At 38.8% G+C, this 21,903-nt stretch overlaps 1 protein-coding gene across 1 annotated transcript in view; it reads left to right on the top strand.

The window, feature by feature from the left end:
- Positions 1 to 21,903, top strand: part of ANKFN1 (ankyrin repeat and fibronectin type III domain containing 1) — a 155,668-nt gene that overhangs the window by 84,392 nt on the left and 49,373 nt on the right. Inside the window, exons 6-11 of the mRNA XM_036837242.1 lie at positions 517 to 614; positions 3,964 to 4,054; positions 9,448 to 9,555; positions 16,731 to 16,830; positions 17,121 to 17,253; positions 17,731 to 17,847. Of these exons, the coding sequence (XP_036693137.1) occupies positions 517 to 614; positions 3,964 to 4,054; positions 9,448 to 9,555; positions 16,731 to 16,830; positions 17,121 to 17,253; positions 17,731 to 17,847 (647 nt within the window). The remainder of the gene's footprint in view (positions 1 to 516; positions 615 to 3,963; positions 4,055 to 9,447; positions 9,556 to 16,730; positions 16,831 to 17,120; positions 17,254 to 17,730; positions 17,848 to 21,903) is intronic.

Genomic DNA, 21,903 nt, shown 5'->3' on the forward strand with positions numbered 1-21,903 from the left:
GAGTCAAATTATGTGGAAGGAAATGAAAGGAGCCTTCTTCATTTGGGATGAGAATGCCCCTGGGAGCTTGAAGTAGCACTCTCAGTAAAATGGTGAAACAGAAACCAGACGTGGGGAACAAACAGAAGGTAATATCCTAATGAACCCTTCACTTCTCACATGAAGTAAATATCTTCTATATACAATGAACTTTTATATATAATGTGCCTGCGCATGTGTGTCTATATACATATATACATACATACACATTAAGGTATATTATTCACTGTTGAATGATTACTTTTTTCCCCGCCTTTGTTTTAAAAAATAATGGTGAACTTGGAAACTGACTTATGCCGAGGAGAATTGTTAGATGTGCCAATATAGGGAAAAGCGGGTAAACGTACTGTTTTTGAGAGAGATTATATGCTAGAGTTTCTATGATGCTTCTTGGTAGATGACCATTCTCTCTCTCTTTCTTTCTTTTTCTCTTTCCCTCCCTCCCTCCCCCTCTTCCCCCCTCCCCTTTCCATCCAGTGGAATGGAGCATGTCTAAAGACTTTTGTCCTTTGGCTGGAGAAATCATCATGGAAAACCTGCAGACCCTGAGATGCACAATCACAGGACTTACAATGGTAAATACCAAATCCTCCTGTTAGACTTCCCATTCCCCTACTCCTGATGTTTGTGCTGGGATATTCATAGCAAATGCCTACTTTGGAAGCAACAGACAACGCCCAGTCCTCTGGCAACAACTGCCACTCGTTAAGCGTGATATGTCTGGTATCCATAATCTGAACCCCACAAAGGAGTGAGCAGACAGCATGAACCACTTTGTAAGCTGCCATGTTCTACAGAGATCAGAAAAACACTGGCCTCATGCAAGCCTTGAAAGCTGCTGCTTTCTGGATCACAGTCTAATCTTCGGGGAGGGATCAAAGGCTCTATGAGATCCAATTTTGACTCCCTGTCTGATGGTAAAAATAATAGCTTCATCTAACCCTCATCTCCACAGCCTCAGTTGAGATCAGTCATCAATTGGAGTCACACAATTTCCTGAGAGAAACCCTTTTCCCTTGATTAAAAAAAAAAAAAAAAAAATCTGTCCAAATGTGCTTTCACAAAATAGAAACTATATATGGTGGCACTACATTTCTCAGTAACCTGAACCAATTTAAACTGTGCATGAAAAACTGGAACAGACTGTGCTTATTTGTTTAACCAATCTAAACTTAAATGTTAATTATTTATAGAACTATAAACCATATAAGCATATGAAATGCAGAAAATAAAAACACCTAACAAATCAGTCCAGATTGGAACAAACCCTATATTTCCTCAAACAATTAAATGCAACAAAACTGGATCATCAAAATCTTTTTAATTGAAAAACATTTTAAGTAAACTTAAATTAAACCTGTATTTTTTTATCCAATTCAAATAATTAAAATCTTAGGACCTTCATATGTGAGAGGTAGAAGGAGAATTTTCTTGTTGTTTTTCTAAAAGGTTAGTCAATTAAAACAGTTATCTGTAAAGCACAATCCTGAAGCCCAGAATTAAAAATCTGTGTTAGGTTGCACCTCTTCAAGTGTGAACCAGCTTATTCTAATAGAATTCTTGGTGGTTGGGTCACCATCACAGAATCTTAACTTTTAGTTTTACTTACACATCTACACCAGGGGCCAAAACCGTGGATTAGCAGAACAAACAAACCCCTGAATGGGTGGCCCCTAGAGATGCTATCATCATCTGATTCCCAACCCTATAGCTCACATGATGGAAGAGGGGCAGAGAGAACCCGAGGGAATTTCCACTGCTTAAAAGAAAAAGTGATATGGTGATAAAAATGGAAAACTCTCCATAGAGAGTTTCTCTAATATTTGAACTAATTTTTACATGGATTAAGTTTTTCCAGTTGGTCATCCAGTGAGAGCAACACAGATACTATCCTAATCACATAAAAGCCTAGAAGTAGATTTACGCTTCACAGAATCTCCATATCCTTGAGGTACCTAGAAACCCATTTTTAATGTTTTAAAAATTAAGTTTATAATATGGTAAGGCCATTACTATTAAATCCCTAGCAAAGGCTCTACAAAGATTGCTATTTTTTTTTAACTTCAAACACCACTTTACAGATTTTGCAAGCAATGCTTTAACAAGTGCTGACTTCTAAAACACCCCTTTGGGTTCATCAGAAAAAAAAAAAAACTTCCTCAAAGCAAAAATATAAAAGCATAAAACATTTTAAAATATTATAAGCAAACAAAAAACAACTCCTTAATTCTTTTTTTTTAAATTGAAGTATAGTTTATTTATAATGTTATATTAGTTTCGGGTGTAGAATGTAGTAATCCAATAGTTTTATAGATTATACTCCATTTAAAGTTATTAGAAAATATTGGCTATATTCCCTGTATTATACATTATATCTTTGTATCTTATTTATTTTGTACCTGGTGGTTTGTACCTCAATTCTCTTCTCCTATCTTGCCCCTCCCCACTGGTAACCACTAGTTTGTTCTCTACATCCGTGAGTCTATTTCTTTTTTGTTACATTCCTTAGTTTGTTTGTTTTATTTTTCAGACTCCACATATAAGTGATATCATACAGTATTTGTCTTTGTCTGACTTATTTCACTAAGCATAATAACCCTCCAGGCCCACCCATGTTGTTGCAAGTGGCAAAATTTCACTCTTTTTTATGGCTGAGTAATAATCCATTGTGTGTGTGTGTGTGTGTGTGTGTGTGTGTGTGTGTGTGTGTAATCATATCTTTTTTATCCATTCATCTGTTAATGGACACTTAGTTTGCTTCCATACCTTGGCTATTGTAAATTATGCTGCTATGAACATTGGGGTGCATATATCTTTCAAATTAGTGTTTTGTTTTCTTTGGATAAATACCCAGAAGTGGAATTGCTGGATCATATGGCAGTTCTATTCTTATGTTTTTGAGGAGCCTCCATACAGCCACAACTCCTTAATTCTTAATGTCATAAAACATTAAAGCATATAAACCATTGTTTTAATAATGGTTTTAAAACTGAAGTAGGGGGCTTCCCTGGTGGCGCAGTGGTTGGGAATCCACCTGCCAATGCAGGGGACACAGGTTCAAGCCCTGGTCTGGGAAGATCCCACATGCCACGGAGCAACTAGGCCCGTGAGCCACATTTACTGAGCCTGCGCGTCTGGAGCCTGTGCTCCACAACAAGAGAGGCCGCGATAGTGAGAGGCCCGCGCACCGCGATGAAGAGTGGCCCCCGCTTGCCACAACTAGAGAAAAAGCCCTCGCACAGAAAGAAAGACCCAACACAGCCAAAAATAAAAAATAAATAAATTAATTAATTTTAAAAAAAAAACTGAAGTAGCATCAAAGAATTAATTTTTAAAATGTTTGAACAACTGAGTAAAGGATATTTATTGCAGCATTATTTATTTAGCATAAAATGTGGAAACAATCTAAATGTCCACTAATGAGGGATTGGTTAAAAAAATGACTGTGTTTACCCAAAGTGAAGTAAACTACTAAAAGAATGAAGCAGATCTTTAATTATTAATCTGAAAAGATGTTCATTACAACTTGTCGATCTTGTAAAGCAAGTTGATCAGCTAGAAAAAGGTGATAGTAGTTGCCACTGGGGAGGAGAAAATAAGGAAAAAGAGGTAAGGGCGAGAAATTGCAGGTTTTGGTAAACCTTACAGAACTATGACTTAAAAATTGGTGTATAATGGTTTGGGGAAGGTCAGGAAAAGCAACTATGATATTCCAATTTTGAAAAAAGAAAGCACAAAGAAACTAAGAGGGCACCCCAAATATGTTTATTATCATGTAAAAACGTAATAGTCAAGAAAAGCTAGAAAGTTAAAGTATGGGTAGTGGGATGAACAAGTTCATCAGACACAGAATAAAGCTTCTAGGGTAAAACTGACTAAATAAAACTCCCAACGCATCAATCTCTCTATTTCGATACTTTGCAGGGCCAACAGTATTTTGTTCAAGTCTCGGCTTATAACATGAAAGGATGGGGACCTGCTCAGACCACGACACCAGCGTGTGCCTCTCCTTCTAGTAGGTGGTGGCTGTGACCTCTCTCAAGCCTGGCCAGACTCCAACTCCAGTTCCATCCTCAGGATGCCATTGCCATTCCCTCTCCCCACTGCTTGGGACTAATAAGACCTCCTCAGAGTAGCATCTGGCCACATAACGAATAATTCCTCTGCAGAAATGTTCCCCTGGGAGGCAACTCAGTGGAGTGAAAGAAGAGGGAATTTGGAACCAGCAAGACTGAATTTGATAGCCATTATACCTTTTATTAGCTGTGTGGCTTTCAAAATTCACTGAAAGTCTCTGAGTCTCAATTCAACATCTGTAGAATGGGTCCGATCATACCCTTCACAGGGCTTTTGTGGAGATGTACTGAAATGGCACAGTAGGAGTGGCTGGCCCAGAGTACATGCAGTCCATTTTAGACCTCAGCTCCCCTTCCTCACCAGAAGTCTAGCAAATTTTACTTACATTCTGTCAGAAGAAAAGCTTTCTTATTAACAGGCACTCTGATACACTCTGCCACAAATAGAAATCTATAATATTTATAATGGTGGCTGAAAAACCCAGCAAAGCCCCTTCTAATTATTTTAAACTTAATAATTTATGTCTGGTGTATTTGGTAATTCTCTGTTAACCAGAAAATTTAATTAACAGGAAGAACATCTCCAGACATACTACATGATAGATTTTTCTGCATAATGAACCTATTGTTCTGAATTATATTTTATTTTAAAAATCTTCACTAATGGGATCATTTAAAATGGTATCATACACTTCTTGTGAAAGTGCAAACTGCTCCATCCTTTGTGGAACACAATGTACCATATTATATCAGCTGCTATAAGAACATTCATTTCTTTTTACCCTATAATTATACATCTAAGAATCTAATCGAAAGAAACAGATGCAGACACACAATCATGAACAAATATATGCACGGCAGCCATATATTGATATAGTGAAATATCATGTGTGGGGGGAGAACAAATATCCAATATTAACTCTGTGGTTGAATAAAGTATGATATACTTTAATAAAGTATGATATATAGATCCATACTACAGAATAAAATGCAACCCTTAAAAATGGTGTTTTAAGAAACGATTCATTGTATAGAAGAAATTCTTATAAGTTTTATGTAAACAAACATCATAATTTTTTTCATATAACATTTAAACTGTGAGCTTGACTATAATTAGGTAGGTGTGTCTGCATATACCTAGTAAAATTTAACAGCAGATATTTGGGTTATGAGATTATGGGCTCTTTAGTTTCCTATTTCATATATTCTTGTATTTTTCGAGTATTATAATAACCCTTTGCCCAGGAAAAGCCATGAGTCGGGTGGTATATTATGGGCTTTCACATTCAGTGTCTCACTGAATCCTGCCAACAGCCACTGTTCCCATCTTGTGGGTAAGCATCTTCATTATCATCTGTATCACTATCAACACCAGAGCTAACGTTTATAAAACTCACTATATGCTGCATGTTAATCTAAGAACTTTACACAGATTAACTCAATCTTCATAACAAACCTGTTGAGGTGATTTTTATTATTTTACTGATGAGGGAACTATTAATATTGAGGTACACACACACATACATACAGCCCAACAACAGAAAATTAGCAAGCACTGAAGTCAGGTCCAAACCCCATGTTCCTTGCTCTTAACCACTATGCTGTCCTCCTCCTCTATTAATAAGGGAAATTAGGATTCAGAGAGGGTGTTGCCTTGCCTGGGGTCACAACTTTGGTAACACGGCTGAGCCAGGATTCAAGTCTGAACTAGTCAAGACTCTGCTGTGGTAGCTAATGCCCTGCTATCAGGCAGACAATCAGACTAAAAGCCAGCCAACCATTCCTGACTACTGCCTCTGGTGGATTCAGATAGCTAAATCAGGCCATACAGAGCCTTGGACCACAAATACCAGGGATCTCTAAGACTCCTAAGTCCCCTAGCATTTGATGATTTAAATATTCCAGTCTTACTTGGACATCTTTCTTACTGAAGACTTACCAGAAACACATGCGGGGAATATTGGAAGATTAAGATACTTAGGGAACCCATCTCATTCTACGGGGGTAAAAAGAGTATGTATTTTTGGAGATGGAGGGATAGAAGGGATAGAAAAGCAAAAAAAAAAAAAAAAATTAGACCTGAAGGTGGGTCAGAGGAAAACCCACTCCAAACGCAGACCCCATGCAAATTCTGATCTGCATGATGTATTTACTTATAAACATCAGATGTCCCGGTTCTATAAACTTCAAATTCTATTCAGACACTCTCCCTCAGAGCCCATTTGAAGAGCTCTCTCCAGAATGAAAAGAACAGTTAGTTGTCCAGGGCTGGGAAGAGTTACTTATTACTTGGTAATTAACATAGCAAATGGCAACACTTTCTAAAACAGCACATTTGATTAGTAGGAGTATCTGGCAAAGAACTGAAATCCAAACATGTCATTACAGTCGCTGCAGATATGCCATGTCACTTGGAAAGAACAATATAAAAACACTCTGGTTCTATTTATAAACAGAGTATGACATTGTGATGTAACATATATCAGTATTCAGATATTTACTAGAAGACAATGTATTCTAACATGACAGAATAATTGGAAATTTGGTAATACGTTCCAGTAAGCTATAAAACTTTTTAAAATATTTTTACACAAGGCCTGAATGTGTTTTTATAGACTTATGTTATATGGTATGGTACATAATAAGAGAAAAGGACCCAGACAGGCTTGTCTGAGTTACGATCAGGAAAGCCCTGATATCACCAGTGAATGTAAGCTCTGCATTGCGTTGCAATTGAAGTGTCTCATTACCAGAACAGTGAGCAGTATTATGTGGCATGATCTGCTCTTTTCCTACCACACTAAGTTTATTCCTGTCAGGCTCCTGATTTCTTAATATATTTTCAATTTTCTCCCTCATCCCTAAAGTCTCCTATTTTATGTAGTCATCAGAACCTTCCAAACATCTATGAGAAAGACTCATTCTTTCCAAAAACCTTGGCATCATGTCCAGTGCTCACTCGGGCTGCAATTTAGCATTAGCAATTTTCTAATGTATCATAAAGTCATCAGCTCAAGCTCACCTCTGATGTAATAGGCCTCAGCTGAAAGAGCCAGGTCCACTTCATCTCCCCCTGCATTGATGGCAGTATTAACACTCATTAGAATGTATTAGCATGGTCAGGGCCATATAGTAATTGTCCCCCAGGAGTCTTACTCAAGCCAACAACATTGCTCATCTTATCTGAGTACTTCAGATACATTCATCCAACTAAGGAAACGAACTCATAATGGCCTTTGGGAATTCATGAGAGCTATGTTTATTCTCACTGTGTCCAGATACCAGGGAAACTATAGATAGTCCAAGGGCCACTTGGAGTTCGTTCCCTCAAACATTTCCAAATTTCCCATAGCCCATCCTGCGTGAACACCATAATGCTTCTAGTCACAATGCCTCACCAACATTTAATGAGCATCTCCAATGTGCGCAGAATGGTGCTTTACTTGCAGTATTTCTTTGAAACCACAAATAACCTAAAAAGAGACTCAAAAGTTCACTTTACAGAGAAAAAACCTGAAGCAAAGAGAAATTAAGTCACAGTTTCTGCCAACAAAGAACAGAGTCCACAGAAAGCACCTATGCCAATTCCCTGTCTCCAGAGTTGACCACAACTAAGCCACACCACACAGACTCCAACCAAACTCTGACCCTCCTTCTCAAAAGAAAACAAAAACAAAAACATGTCCATGGTATAAGGAAACGAGCACTAGACGGAGGGTCATGAGACTATGTTATACTCCTAGCTATGCCACCACCACCACCAAGCTGAAAAATTTAGAACTGGAATGGTTATCTCTGGGCCTCAGCCTTCTAAGAGGTAAAATGAAGAAGGGTACATGGGGGAAGGCGGGAAGGAGGAGGGATTAGAAAATCTCTGAGGCCTTCCTCTCCAAAGGGAATTATCTGCTAAGGTAAGAAATGATGTCTCCATACTCACCACTCAGGCAGTTAACTTTCCATCAATGAGTTCCCTTCTTTTTAAGTTATTATTTACATAAGGTTTTCCACATAACATTGCACTGGATAGCTAATATACCTCTCATTTAATCCTCACAAAAATCCTGCAAGATAGATACTGTACTCTTTTTTCATACTACGGAGTAGAGGCCCTGTCAGTGTAAGTAACTTGTTTTACGGACACTGAGCTAGGAATCAGAAGAACCAGGGCTCAAACCCAGGTTTATCTGACTCCAGAACCTGCATTCTTTCTAACTATGTTGTACTACTCGGCCTTGGATGGACCAATGTGGAATGTTTTTACCTAACTTTAACTGTCATGGCATCTGCTTAAGTTTCTAAACAAGGGAGACTCCATATTTTAAAGTAACTCTAGGTGGAGGGAATTTGAAACTTGTTCAGTTAGAATTTAAGCCTCAAATATACTTGTGAACTAACTGGCTTTTCTCGAAAAGAATGTCTAGCAATTTTAGAGAAAGCATTTCAACCAAGAAGCACTTAAAGTTGTTGCTTTTGAAAGATCCAGAAAGTAAAACCAGGGGAAAGAGAATAGGGATGGACTATGAAATGACTGACCTGCCGGAAAAAAAAATCTAGAGTTGGAGACAGCAGAATTATAATCTTGACATTAGTCCCGTACGGGTTATTACTCTTGATATCATTATAGCCAAATGGAATGAAAATAGAAGGGGGAGAAAAATCTCAGTGGGTATTGCAATTTAAATTTGCCATGTAAGCTAATACTGTATATTTAGAGACTGAGCAGACAGGGTGGTTGGTGGCTCCGAGTATGTGCAGGAGTTGCTGTGCCAGCTAACCAAAGCAGACATTCATTAGAGCAAAATGTAGATTTCCATTTCTTGGCATCTGACATGGGCTCTTTCCTTGGAAAGAAATGTCAATTTGGCCAAAAGTGTCAAACCTACAATAAAAGCATTGGGACCGTGGATTTCATCTAGTCTGCACATTCCCACCCCTTTCTTTCCTACTGTGGAAATCCAGTGGCGACTTGGGGTGCTGAGTGGAGAGGTGACAGGGGAACTGATTAGGACACAGACGCTGAAAAGGAGGGTAAGGAGCTGGGGGAGGGGAAGATGGACTCCCAAATTCTCTATTTTCTTTTGGCTTTCAATTACCATTTTCTCTTGCCTTAAAACTGCCCAACACAAGAAACCAACCACAATTACTGTTTTGCACAGGGCCTGAAAAATGGCAGCTTCCAAACCCTTGGTAATGCCTGCTAGCTGTGCAAGTACTGGGTGCTTATCCACACAGTCTGTGGGTAGTATGAGCAAAATTCAGCTCCCGAGGCAGTGCGGGGAAGAGGCCTCCCCTACTTGAAAATTTTACTCTGTTTGTTTCTTTTGTTCAATAGACTGGAAAGACTATGACGACAGAGCGCCCAGACACAAGGGACAGAGTGAAGTTTTGGAAGGTCTGCTGCAGCAGGTCCGAGCCCTTCATCAGCATTATAGTTGCCGGGGTAAGGATAAAAATCTGTGCTGGGCCATCGACTGAGGTCTCGGTGGCGCCGGTAATTTTAGCAGTTTCCTAACTGGGTCATACCTTCTCATTCATCAGGGAGGGAGAGAGATATTAATATTTGTACATCTGGAATCACTTTACAGCACTATCTTACTTTAACCCTTCAGAAGAGACTTCCCTCTCCCTTCCTTCCCTTCCTCTTTCTTTCACACCCTCACTCCATAGGAACAGTTTGAAAACAAGCACAGGAAAAATTGCAGCTGCCATTAGTTCCCTTCCCTTTAAATTGTACCTTCACAAAACTTCTCAGTGTGCTGAGTCTTCGGGATATTCACCCTCAAACTTTTCACCTGCAAAAAAAATTCTGTGAACATCCCTGAGGAAGCACAACCAACTGTAACAGCAACAATAATATTAAACTTTTGTGTACATTTATTATAAAATTTACATACAATTCACATCCAATATCTCTTTTTCATCCTCATTTTGGCAATTATCACTGAGGCTAAGTGACTTGACCAAGGTCACAATGCCAAGAAGAGACAGAATCAAGATACCAACGTAGGTTTTCTGTCTCCAAGCCAGTCTTCCTGCCACACCTCGTTTTTGTCTCCCACCCTTACATCAGGACAGGGCACTGGATTTTAATCTCACCCTGAATTTTAATCTTCCCCTATACTACTGCTCAAGAGAAAGTAGAGCATACGTTCTCTAGACCTAGCCAACTACACCCAGAAAATCTCTGAGAAGCTTTAAAAAGATTATTTTCTACTTGGGCTGTTCAAATGGGACAGGGTCAGGTTTCTGATCTGTGTAATGATTCGTGGAGCAGGCACTTAGGTTTATTTGGAGAATTAAAGTTCCATAAAGTTTTCATTTTCCGTGCTCCTTCACCCATCACATCTCTAACTGCATTGTACTCTCTAGATTCAGGGCACTACAGGACCAGCTAGGTTAATAATCTATGGTTGAAACTAAGAAATGTTAAATGAGTTTTGACTAGGTATAAAGAAATCATACTTAGCATTAGCAAAAAGTTGTTCCCAATTGCTGTATAGCTATGACAAAAGAGCCCTTCAGAAATGTTGGCTATAGCTAGAAATGAGGGCAAGTGTTTGCAAGAAAATAATGTTCTAATGAGTGGTTGGTTCATTAGGAGATGTAAATATGCATGGAAGAGGCTTAGGAAATCCAAGTGGGATTTCATTCTCGGATCTCTAGGAAAACTTTATCCAGACCAGGGCCTTCAACATTCCACACCGACCAAAGTACATTCAGTTCTCAGTTATCCAGGGCCCATTTAACCAGGACAGGCATTATCTAGGCTCCTTTCTCTTCTTCTCCCTCTCCATCATTTCCCTGCCCATTGGTTCCTGCATGGCAGGCAAAAATAATGAAGCAATTGGATAGATTATTCTCTGCAATTCATAAGCCACTTTGTGTTTGGTCTTTATCAGAGGGGGAAAGCTAAAACTACTCATGAGAATGAGGGATTATTTTTTATATTATCTGAGGATGTAGATGTTCTCCCCATTACTACTGGATTACATTCCAACAATCAAGAAATGATTGTCTAGACAGCCCAATTATTTCTATGGTTGCCATCCAACTTTTATCATGTACCTATTTTCACCCCACAGGGATGTAAATATACACACAGTATCAAGAAAGATTTAAGTAAGGCATAAGGTAGAACTTCCCAAAAGGGAGGAATATTTTTATATTGAAATGTACTTTGGACATTTAAACAGTACCCAAAGTGTGTTCCACATAAGAGTGGTTCTATAAGATGCTCAGCTGAAAAAGGGTCTCTAGTCAAGTATATTTGGAAATTGTTACATTATATAGCCCTCTCTTGGAAATGTAAAATAGACATTAAAATATTAAAGACTCTAATAAAAAGAAATTTTGAATTTGGTTAAGCAAGCATTTTCCAAACTTACCTGGCCACTGTAAAACATTTTTTACAGAATTAGTGTTCCAAGGCACAAACTTTGGGGAACACTGACCTATAATATGCCAGGATAAAAGAAATGACCTTCTGAGATGATACAACATAAATCTCTCTAAATCTAAAAGGATAAATTAAGGATAATTAGGTACTGCATACAGAAAACTACAAAATTGTTATTTAAAATAAACTATATTGATACTACATGGTTTACAAATTTTATAATTAGAAAAAACAATTATTTCAAACCCCAGTTCACCCACTTACTGTGGGTACTTAAGAAAAGCACTTAACTTCTCTGAGCCATAGCTTCCCTATCAGAAAAAAACCTGCATAATAATATGTATCTTTCAGGACTGTTACAAGAATTAAATTAGATAATGTATTAAACTCATCTGGCATGAGTAGGCACTTTGCAAACTCTAGCTTATTTTTTTTCATTGTTCTTCCAAATGAAGAATGAGGTGCTCTCCATCCTCAGCATTTTATATGTCCTAGAATTAAAATGTAATCATTGACTCCACTGTAATGAGCCTGGAGTACTCAATAAATACACAGCATATTCTAAATGCAGAACTAATAATAAAACATCCCTTCTCCTACCAAAGCCCTGCATGGGAAATACCAAAACCCACATTAATTTCTCTACTTTTGGCTAAAGAACTGGCCACAGCTAATTCGCATCTTTAGTACTGGGACGGAAATTCAATGGAGATGTTGAGTGGCCTTTATTGTCCACAGGGTTGATGCCCTGACATACATAATGAATCAAAAAGAAGTCAACTGTGTTCACTAAAGCAGTCCCCTACAGGAGTGAATTTCAATTATCATCCAGTTTTTCAATTGGCAAACATTAATTGAAAGACTGCCTCCTATGTGTTAAGTGCTAGACATACCAGTATGAATAGCATAAGCTCTCTATGCTCCAAGCACTTAAAAGCTAAAGATCTGCTGCATTCAGAGTCCAGAAAACCAACCATTGCTCCAGAGCCCTGAACTAAGCAGAGACAGAATAGTAGCCACAGTGGTTCTTAAGAGAAAAGTGAGTTTAGACCTTGTATCAGTCAAGATAGGCTATATCATGCTGTAGTATCCAAATGACCCCCAAAATATTTATTTCTCCCACATGCTATAGGTCTACCACTGGTTGGCTGAGGGCTGGCTGTCCTTCTGTCTTGTCATGATCCTCTTTCTAGAAATATATTTCAGCACCCATGGGAGAAGGAAAAGAGACTCTTGAAGGTCTCATATGGACAAGACTTTATCATTTACTCTCAAAATTCATTGGTAAAACTGGTCACATGGCCCCAACCCAACCACAAGAGCTCCAAAAGTACAATTGTATTGTACCATGTGCCCAAACTGGAGGAGACCTGGAATATTTGACATTTTCATGGGCCCCTTTCCCAACTGGTAGTAGCATTTCTCATTTTTCTCTTTTTTTAGTCTAATTTTTTTAGTTGAGTTTTCATTTTTATTTAAGTTATATGTGACTATACTCTGAAGCCAGATTATGTGGGTTCAAATACAGGCTAGACATTTACAAATCTGCATGACCTTAATAAGCAGGTTGCCAGCTTCTCTATACCTCACTTCGCTCACCTGTAAAATGCAGGTAAGAATTATATAAACCTGTCAGCCATTTGAGGACTGAATTACTTAAAATAAGTAAAGCACTACGAAGAACTTTATTATGAACGAAAAAACAATTTCTCCCATCCTCCATTTTCTATTCCCTAGAGGCTCAATTATTTTGATATTTTCTCCATATCTCTAAATAACAGGCTTGTATTGCTAATTCTTGATTTTTAAAAAAATATACAAAGTAGAATTGGTCCTTCATTAAAATGATTTGTATGTTAAAAAATATATATATACATATAGTTATTATCTAAGGAAGATGATTATTTCTCTCTTTTTTATCCCTCCACCCTCTTACATGCACATGTAATTCCTACTCCCTCATCCTCCTAATATAGTCATTTTAATAAGATCAATATGTATTGCTAACATTATAATGATCATATAAATTTTATGATTATTTTCCTTTCCTGGATAACTTGTTTCCTCTGTAGATAATAATCAACTTTTATTATGTGTTTTTTTATTTTTCCATGTGGTTATAACCAATTAATCCCCAAGCTCTTCTCCAGTTCTATCAATTTTCTCTCAGTACAATCAGATACATGAGTATTGTTTCAAATGGCATCTTCTTAAAGAAACCTCTCATAGACCTCTCTGACCTGCTCCAATCTAGCCTGGTTACTGGCTGCCTCTATGTCTGTTACTTACTGGCACCCTAGGATCTCCTTTCACCACCACGTTGAGGACTCTTCTTGCCACTCTCCAATACTGGATTTCTTCTTTTTTGTTTACCATCTCTTCCTTTTTCTGGGGTTTGTCTGCCATTGGTGGAGCCTTTCCTCTAGTAGCTTCCTGTCAGGATACTTGGGAGCTAATTTTTGGATACATTAAGTGTCTGAAGATGTATTTATTCTACTTAATATTTATTTAGGATAAATAAGTATAGAAGTGGATAAGTATAGTATTCCCAACTGAAATAATTTTCCTTCATATTTTGAAGGTGTTGCTTCATTGCCTTCAAGCTTTCAGTGCTGAAAAGTCTGATACCATTCTGATTCCAGAAGTTTTATATGAAATCTACTTTTTCCTACCCTGGAAGGTTTTTAGTTTTCTTTTTACCTTCAGTATTCTAAAATTTCACTGTTATGTACCTTCATGTGGCTCTATTTTTGTCTGTTGTGCTGCACATTTGGCAAGTTCTTTCAATACAGAAACTTACAGCCTTCAAGTATGGGGTATTTTCTTAAATTATTTCTTTAATTATTTCTTCCCCTCCTTTTGCTCTGCTCTCTCCTATGAGAACTCTTATTCAGATACTAAACCTCATGCACTAGCCATTTAGTTTTATTTTCCCCCCCTCCTACTTTCCATCCTCATGTCTCTTTGCTCCACTTTCTTGCAGATTTCCCCAATTTTATTTTCTATTTGGTTTTTCAGACTTTGATAAGATATTTTTAATTCCCAATGCTCTCTATTGTTCTCTGAATACTTCTCTTACAGACCCTTACCTTTTTTACAAGGATGCAATGTCTTTGCTTGTCTCTCAGGCTATTAATGATAGGCTTTGTTTCATTTTATGTTTTCTTTTCTCAACATGGTCTCCCCTCTAAATTGCTTTTGTTTGTTTTTGGGCTGTGTTTTTTCTGTTACATGCTTTTAAAACTGCCTAGTGATCCTTGGATGTGTACTCAGATTTAAGAGAAGAGAACACAATAGCTGTTGGGAAGCTCTGAGCACATGGATAGTGCTCTTTACTTATACAGATCACTGTAGGGTGACCTGGCATGGCTTTATCTTTAGGAAAGCAATAAAGCCAATGTCAGAATCTTTAGGTGTACTCTTACGCTAATCAGAGTCTCCAGAGATGCTTCTTCCAGTGTTCTGCCTGGAGAATATAAATTTGAGTACCACTGCTCCAAGAGTCCAATGGGGAAATATTCTGTATGGAAACTTTCATTTAATCCACCTGTTTTGAGTACATACCACTCCCTCCCTCCATTTTTTAACCATACACCATATCTTTCACTCTAAAGATCTCTGTTTTTATGCTTTCCAGGGAATACGCTACTAGCTTTCTTCTAGAGTGGGGAAAGGGTAGGAGAGGACATCTAGAAGTCTAACTACTTTTTAAACAGATTTCAACAAAACCCTCTGATTTTAGCTCCACATTCACCACTCTTCCAGCAGTATATGGTGCCCATGGGGTGAGTCAGGTTACTTCTCAGCTTTCTCAGGTCTGCTAAATCCATCTGTCCATCTGCTTTCTAGCTACCAAAATTCACTTGCTTTTGTCTCCTTTCCCATCTCTTTGCCTTTATAGATTTATGTCACTTCCTCTTTTTTAAATCTCTTTACTCTGCTTTTAGTAAGATTTTGGGAGATAGTAGTATGTGATAAATATGTTCAATATGCTGCCTTTAATCAGAAGTCCCAGCAGCATTATTTTCAAGTAGAATATAACCAGCAAAATACATGTTCAAGTTAGAAAAAAAAATGCCTTTGCTTTGTTCTGCCAGGAATAACCATTACCAACACAAGCTTGAAGCTGGCATGAATGCTTGTGTCAATCAGCTCATTCCCAACTGCTCCTATAGGATCATAGGCAGAGCCACACTGGGCCTCAGCCATGGGCCATCCGCCCAGGTTTCCATGTCAACAGCAGTGATACGGACCATGTTCTCATCCCCAGTAACATGTCTGTCAGGAGTTTGGTGATGACCCCAATAACCTCAGCTTCCCTTCATTAATTACATTTAAGATGAGAATTAAATCAGTGATCATCTAGTTCAGCTCTAGGGAGCACAGTTTGCAAAGACTGCGACAGGAAATCTACTACTTTTATCAGTGAGAGCTCCAGTTGTAAATAAAAGAGCTAAACAGAAGCAATGGATGATTTGTTCATCACTGTAACCATAGAACCTAACATATAGTAGCGTACCAATAAATATTTATTCAGTGAACAAATGTTTGTTTTTCTGGGTACTGCCTTTTTTATCTTGGACAATCCACTTAACCTCTCTGTCTCAGTTTCTTCTTCTGAATAATGAGGATAATCATACCTATGCCTACAACTATTTTTGTAAGCCAACATACACACTGGAAAAAAACTACCCCAGAATGCTAGCAGTGGTTCTACTAATGTGGCAGGATGATATGTGTGGGATTTTGTTCTTTTTTTCTATGCTCCAGACTTCCTGCAATGTGCCTATATTAATTTTATAATGAAAAAAAAATTTAACGGAATATGCAGACTAACAAGGAGAGCTTTGCCAACATTGAGAAGTGTGTGACTATTAAAAGGCAATGGGAGCTGGGGACAAAAGTTGATCCCATTTCTTTTTATCCCACCTCATAATAAATAAGGAGAATATAAACAAAACACTTAAGTGACTTCACCTGGAGTTATAAATGTTACTCATTTCCAACATTTTTGAGGAGCTGTGCATTCATTAACTACTGGCATCTCAAGATACAAAAGCATCTTGACGGAATGAACGGGCTGAATCCCTACATGAAACTGAGTAAAAGTGACACTGAGGGGACAGGAGACAGAAAGGCAAAAAGATGGGAAGAAGGCACTGAGAGTGTTGTTCTTCCAGTGGAATTTACACTGTTTTTTTTTTTTTTCTGTGTTCCAGAAAGTTCAAAATTACAAACCACGGGCCGCAAGCAGTCAGTCTCTAGGAGCCTGAAACACCTATTCCATTCCTCAAACAAGTTCGTGAAGACCTTGAAACGGTGGGTCCTATGTAGTTTTTCCAGGAAGTCTTAGCTTCTCAGGAATCTGCTGCTTTTGGTCTGAGTGGAAACTTGGTAGAAATTTCTTTTTTTTATTATTAAAAGAATGCAAAATTCACTTTTCTTCTGAAAATTTGGACAAGATAGCCAATAAATTTGTGGTATTTAAGAATATGCTCATAGGTGTATTTTAAATTATCTTTTATCATGTCCAAAAATATTTTTTCCATGATCCAGGCTTGGAGGAGAAGATGATTGAGGACAATTTTTATTTTGCTTCTTCTTTTTAGGGGACTCTACATAGCTGTTATATTTTATTACAAAGACAATATGTTAGTCACCAATGAAGATCAAATACCGATTGTTGAAATAGATGACTCTCACACCAGTTCCATTACACAAGATTTTCTGTGGTTCACAAAGGTATCCTGAGTTCTAATTTTATTCTTCCCCACTTTGCACCAACAGTCTGTGCATAAATCTCTGAAACTTTAGTTGAGGGGTTGAGGGGTCTTCAGTGATCAAAATATTGGGGTGGGAGTAAATTATCTCAAAGGTCTCTTTCAGCCTTGATTTGCTCTATGTCATTAAAAATGCCAAAATAGTATCTACACTACATTTTCAAAGCAAAGAAGCTTCTATCCTGTCAGATTGTGTCTCCACTATTCTGAGTTATGGGATCATTTGGCAAAGACTAAAATGTGAATCTGATTGTTTCATTAACATTCAGATCTTTTTCCAATTGGACAGAGATCAAAAAGTTGTTTTGCATGTATCTGAAAATGGACTGGAGAACAAACATCAAGGGTCAGGTTTCCTTCTCCCTACGTTGCTTTGATGCCACAACCTAAATCATGTACTGGCTTGGACGATGATATGACCTCGTGACTTCTTTTGCAGCTGTCTTGTATGTGGGAAGATATAAGGTGGTTGAGGCAAAGCACACCTATCTCCATGTCCTCATCCACAGTACTACAAACTCGGCAGAAGATGCTTGCAGCAACAGCCCAGTTACAGGTGAGGGGCCAGGTTTCAACCCAGACCTCCAAGGAAATTTTAGAAAAACATGTCAGTTCAGTTACCAGTCCTACCTGGAAAGGATATATGAAGTCTTCCTGGACAGTTTGAGCTGCACACCTGCCTTTGTAGGGAACCTGTGCTTTTGGCAGTCTCCTGGAAGAGGAACAGGGGTCTAACCTGAAGAGTCTAGGTGTGAACAAGGAGTAAAGAGACTTGAATTCTGGATTTGATGTTAATCGGTCAACTCATTTCTCCTTTCTGGGTCTGAGTTTCATCACTTGCAAAATAAGAGTTTGACTAGCTCTCTTGAAGACCTCTTGATGCTCTGGCATCCTGCGCATCTATGAGTATATGGAGATAGAGAAAGAGACCCCCAGATATTTTAAGGAGTTTCTTGGCTTGATGCTTATGGCATCAACGATGCAAAGGCATATGCATACATTTTTGATAATTCTAAAAATAAAAACTTCTTAAAAGCTTACCTTTAATTCTGAATTTAATCCTTCTGTATTATTAACCCAACCAGATCAGGTCCCCAAGCCCTGCAAGAATCTTTGTAGGTTACAGAGCCCCTCCTAGAAATGATATTGAATTCTAACCAGTCTCTTCTGGGTTTCCCTTTCATTGTTTTTTGTTTTGTTTTGTTTTGTTTTGATATTATATGAATTTGTGCTTCTTAGCACAGAAAAACACCTGCAACATAGAACTGGGGCCTTTAAGATATTGAAGAGCCTTGATCAGGGATGGGTATCTACCTACAAAGCTGTCAGTTACATCAACCCCAGAAATACACATAACAGGAATCTACATAAGCTGTGTTCGTCCAGGCCATACCAGCCGAAGCATATAAATAGAGTCATAATAACAAAAAAGATTTTCTACAGCTCCACCCCCACCTTCAATTACAAGAATTCCATTTCTTAACCCATGCAATAATCTGACTCCTTGCAATAATAATAATTATTGTCTTTCTATTATAATAAATTCTGAAAGGTAACCCTTAAACCTCCTGTCCTCTATACTCCATTGCATAGGCGGTACTTTGCCTTTTGTCCTCAGTAAGATTTTTTTAAAACGTGCTCTCCACTTCAACTCACTCTTGATTACAGAATCTTCTCCTTCAGCTCAAGAAGTTCTTGGAGCTGGCCCACGATGACTGTGCTGAATTCAAAGAGCCTCTTCCTTTCATCACTGACCCGCTTGAGCTGGATCAAGCCACTGTACCTCAAAAACACCTCTTTCTTTAGGATAAACTTCATTCCCAGTAGGCTCCTGGGTCCCTTAGTAAACTTCTTTCCCAGGAGTCCTTAATGGACCCTCCCATTAGCCCACCATACAGCCCAGACGTGCTTAGATCACAGACTGAACAACTTTAGAATTTCAAACGGGGCTCTTTATTTTATGTTTATTAGAGGCTTCCTAGAACACCTTCATCTGATATCAGTAACATGAGAAGGGTTAGGCTGTCACAAGCCATTGCAGTTAAACACTGAGGGGCTAGAGGGAAGCCATGATGGTCAGTGTGCCCTACTCAACTATTACTTCCATTGCAACAGCTCTTGGATTTGGCCCCCCAAGGTACTGACCCCCATCGCTTTTCATAATGCATCAGCCCCCTTCTGAGGTCATTTTCCTCCTTGTCTAGCTTAGATTACTTAGCCCATCATAATCACTCCCTTGAAAATCCTCTAAATTTCTGGCTACTGTCTCCCTCCATATTATCTATTTGGAAAAAAATCCAAGCCTGGATGAATCCAACATGTCTACACTAGAGTAGTTGCACACTGCTACAGAAAAAACATCACTGAAAAGGGGGGGTGAGGTATGATTGGTTTTATGTTAAATTCATGACTACAATTCTCACATGTAAGGTTACCTTGTGATCCCATTCCATTTCTCCACTAAATTCACTTTCCCAAATTACAAGGCAACTATTTAAAACCTTCTCCATTCTACCACATCCCTTCCCCTTCCCCACATTCTCCATCCCCACATCAGGGGACACTTTACTGTATAACTCATTAAGAAAATAAATGGGAAATAATTCTTTTTCCACTGCCAAATTGAAAAGCCTCCTTGCACTGATGTTACTTTCTCTTCCTCCCCCCCCCCCCATTCCAACAGATAAAGCCTCACTCCTCCTACCAAAGGCTCATTCCCTCACATGTGCTCTGGATCTCAGTTCTTCACTCCCTCCTTCAGCTACCAATCTCTCTTCTCTTCTTTAGAACCAAACTTCTTGAAAGAGTGGCCAACATTCTCCTTTTCCATTTACTTCCTCACTTCCCATTTAGTTCTAAGCTCTTTCCCTGACTTTTGCTACCACCATGCCTACCAAACTGCTCTCTCAGGCCACCAATAATCAGAGGCAGATGATGCGCATAAAGCTTGAGCTTCGGGGACCCTCACTTGCATGATCCCCTGTGAGTGTGGGAATCGTGGAGTGCTTAGGGAGGGGAAGTTGGGTTACAATCTTTGTGATAAACTGCCTAAAGAAACCCAGGAGGGAAAGGGGATCAGAAATTCCAAATACTCCAGTATTTGGGGAGATTTTCTTTCTCAGTCTAAATACTCACTTTTATTTTTTTAAAAATTCACTTTTATACCTAACTTTCATATTTGTAATTTTGTATTCTTTATCTTAAAGAGGACCCCAAAATTGTGTGGTACAGGCCCCTACAAAACCTGGATCCATCCCTGCCAATGACTTCAGTTTCACTATATCCAATTGACACTTTTAAATCCTCTTTGCAACTGACATCTCAGCAGCATTCGATACACTTGGTCCTGCTCTCCTTTTTTAAACTGCCACATCCCTTGGCTTCCATGACTCCACACTTTCCAGATTTTTCCAACTTCCTGGCCTGTCTTTCTCAGTCTCCTCTGCTAGCTTAAATGCTGTTTCCTCTGCTTGGAATCCTCTTCTACTTCTTTGTCTCACTAATCCCTACTTATCCTTCAGATCTCAGCTTCATTTTTATACTTCCTCAGGGAGCCTTTCTCTGATCTCCCAATTAAGTGAATCACTCACATAGCACCTAGCATTCTTCATTCAGAATGGTGATCGTAATACCATTAGTTAATTATTTGTATCATTATCTGGTCACTGACCAACTTGGACTGTGAGTCCCTGAGCCCAGGGAATGAATCTGCCTTGGTTATCACTATATCCCCCGTGTGTGGCAATGTGGCAGATCACCCATAAGTACTGGCTGGATAAATAAATGTATTTATCAGTCCAACCCCTGTACCCCTAAGATCACACTTGAGGGTACTCTATCTAACCAAAGGGAAAAGGGATCACAGAAATGTACCTCATGCCATAGTTACCACCTGGAGAGCTCTCCAGCCCTGCACAGTGACCAGTGCCCCCTAGTACTTAATAGTTACCCCTTTCAGTGCCCATCAAAGGTCAGAGTACCACCTGCTTAAACAATAGGAGTCAACTTTCATCTTTTTTTGTAGTACCTATTGCCCAAACTCCTTGCTGACCTTTAGAATGAAAATGTCTAGAAATACTGAAGCCACTCTTTTTTTTTGGGGTGGGGGGGAAGGGCGGGGGGTGACAAGGCACAGAAAAAACTTTTCAGAAGAGGAAGAAACATAAATTTGGAGAGATTTACACTTAATATTTTAGGTCTCTTTACTAATCTAACATGTCTTACAATGTTCTGAGAAAAGTTAAAAGGCATTCTGAAGTAGCTTGATTGGCATCAGCCATACATAAATCCTATTGTTTTACCTATGGTGTATCTCATTTTACTCTCCCCCCCCCCCTTTCCAGCATCACTACCACTGCTTCATTACTCCAGTTATGTCAAAAGCCTCCAAAGTCATCCTCCTGCTTCGGGTCTTAACACCCTCCAATCCGTTCTCCACACTCCTGCCACAGTAGCCAATAAAAGATGCTGACCATGTCATTCCCTGACTCATACTCTTTCAAGAGTGGCGCAGACATCTTCTCATGGCACACGAAGGCCTTCCTTGCCATCTTTCTCCCCCTCCTCTGTTTCCATGGCACCCTGACTTACCTTCAGCAAGTGCATACAAAAC

The sequence above is a fragment of the Balaenoptera musculus genome, chromosome 20, assembly GCF_009873245.2.
Source record: "Balaenoptera musculus isolate JJ_BM4_2016_0621 chromosome 20, mBalMus1.pri.v3, whole genome shotgun sequence".
In the NCBI taxonomy this organism is placed as follows: domain Eukaryota; kingdom Metazoa; phylum Chordata; class Mammalia; order Artiodactyla; family Balaenopteridae; genus Balaenoptera; species Balaenoptera musculus.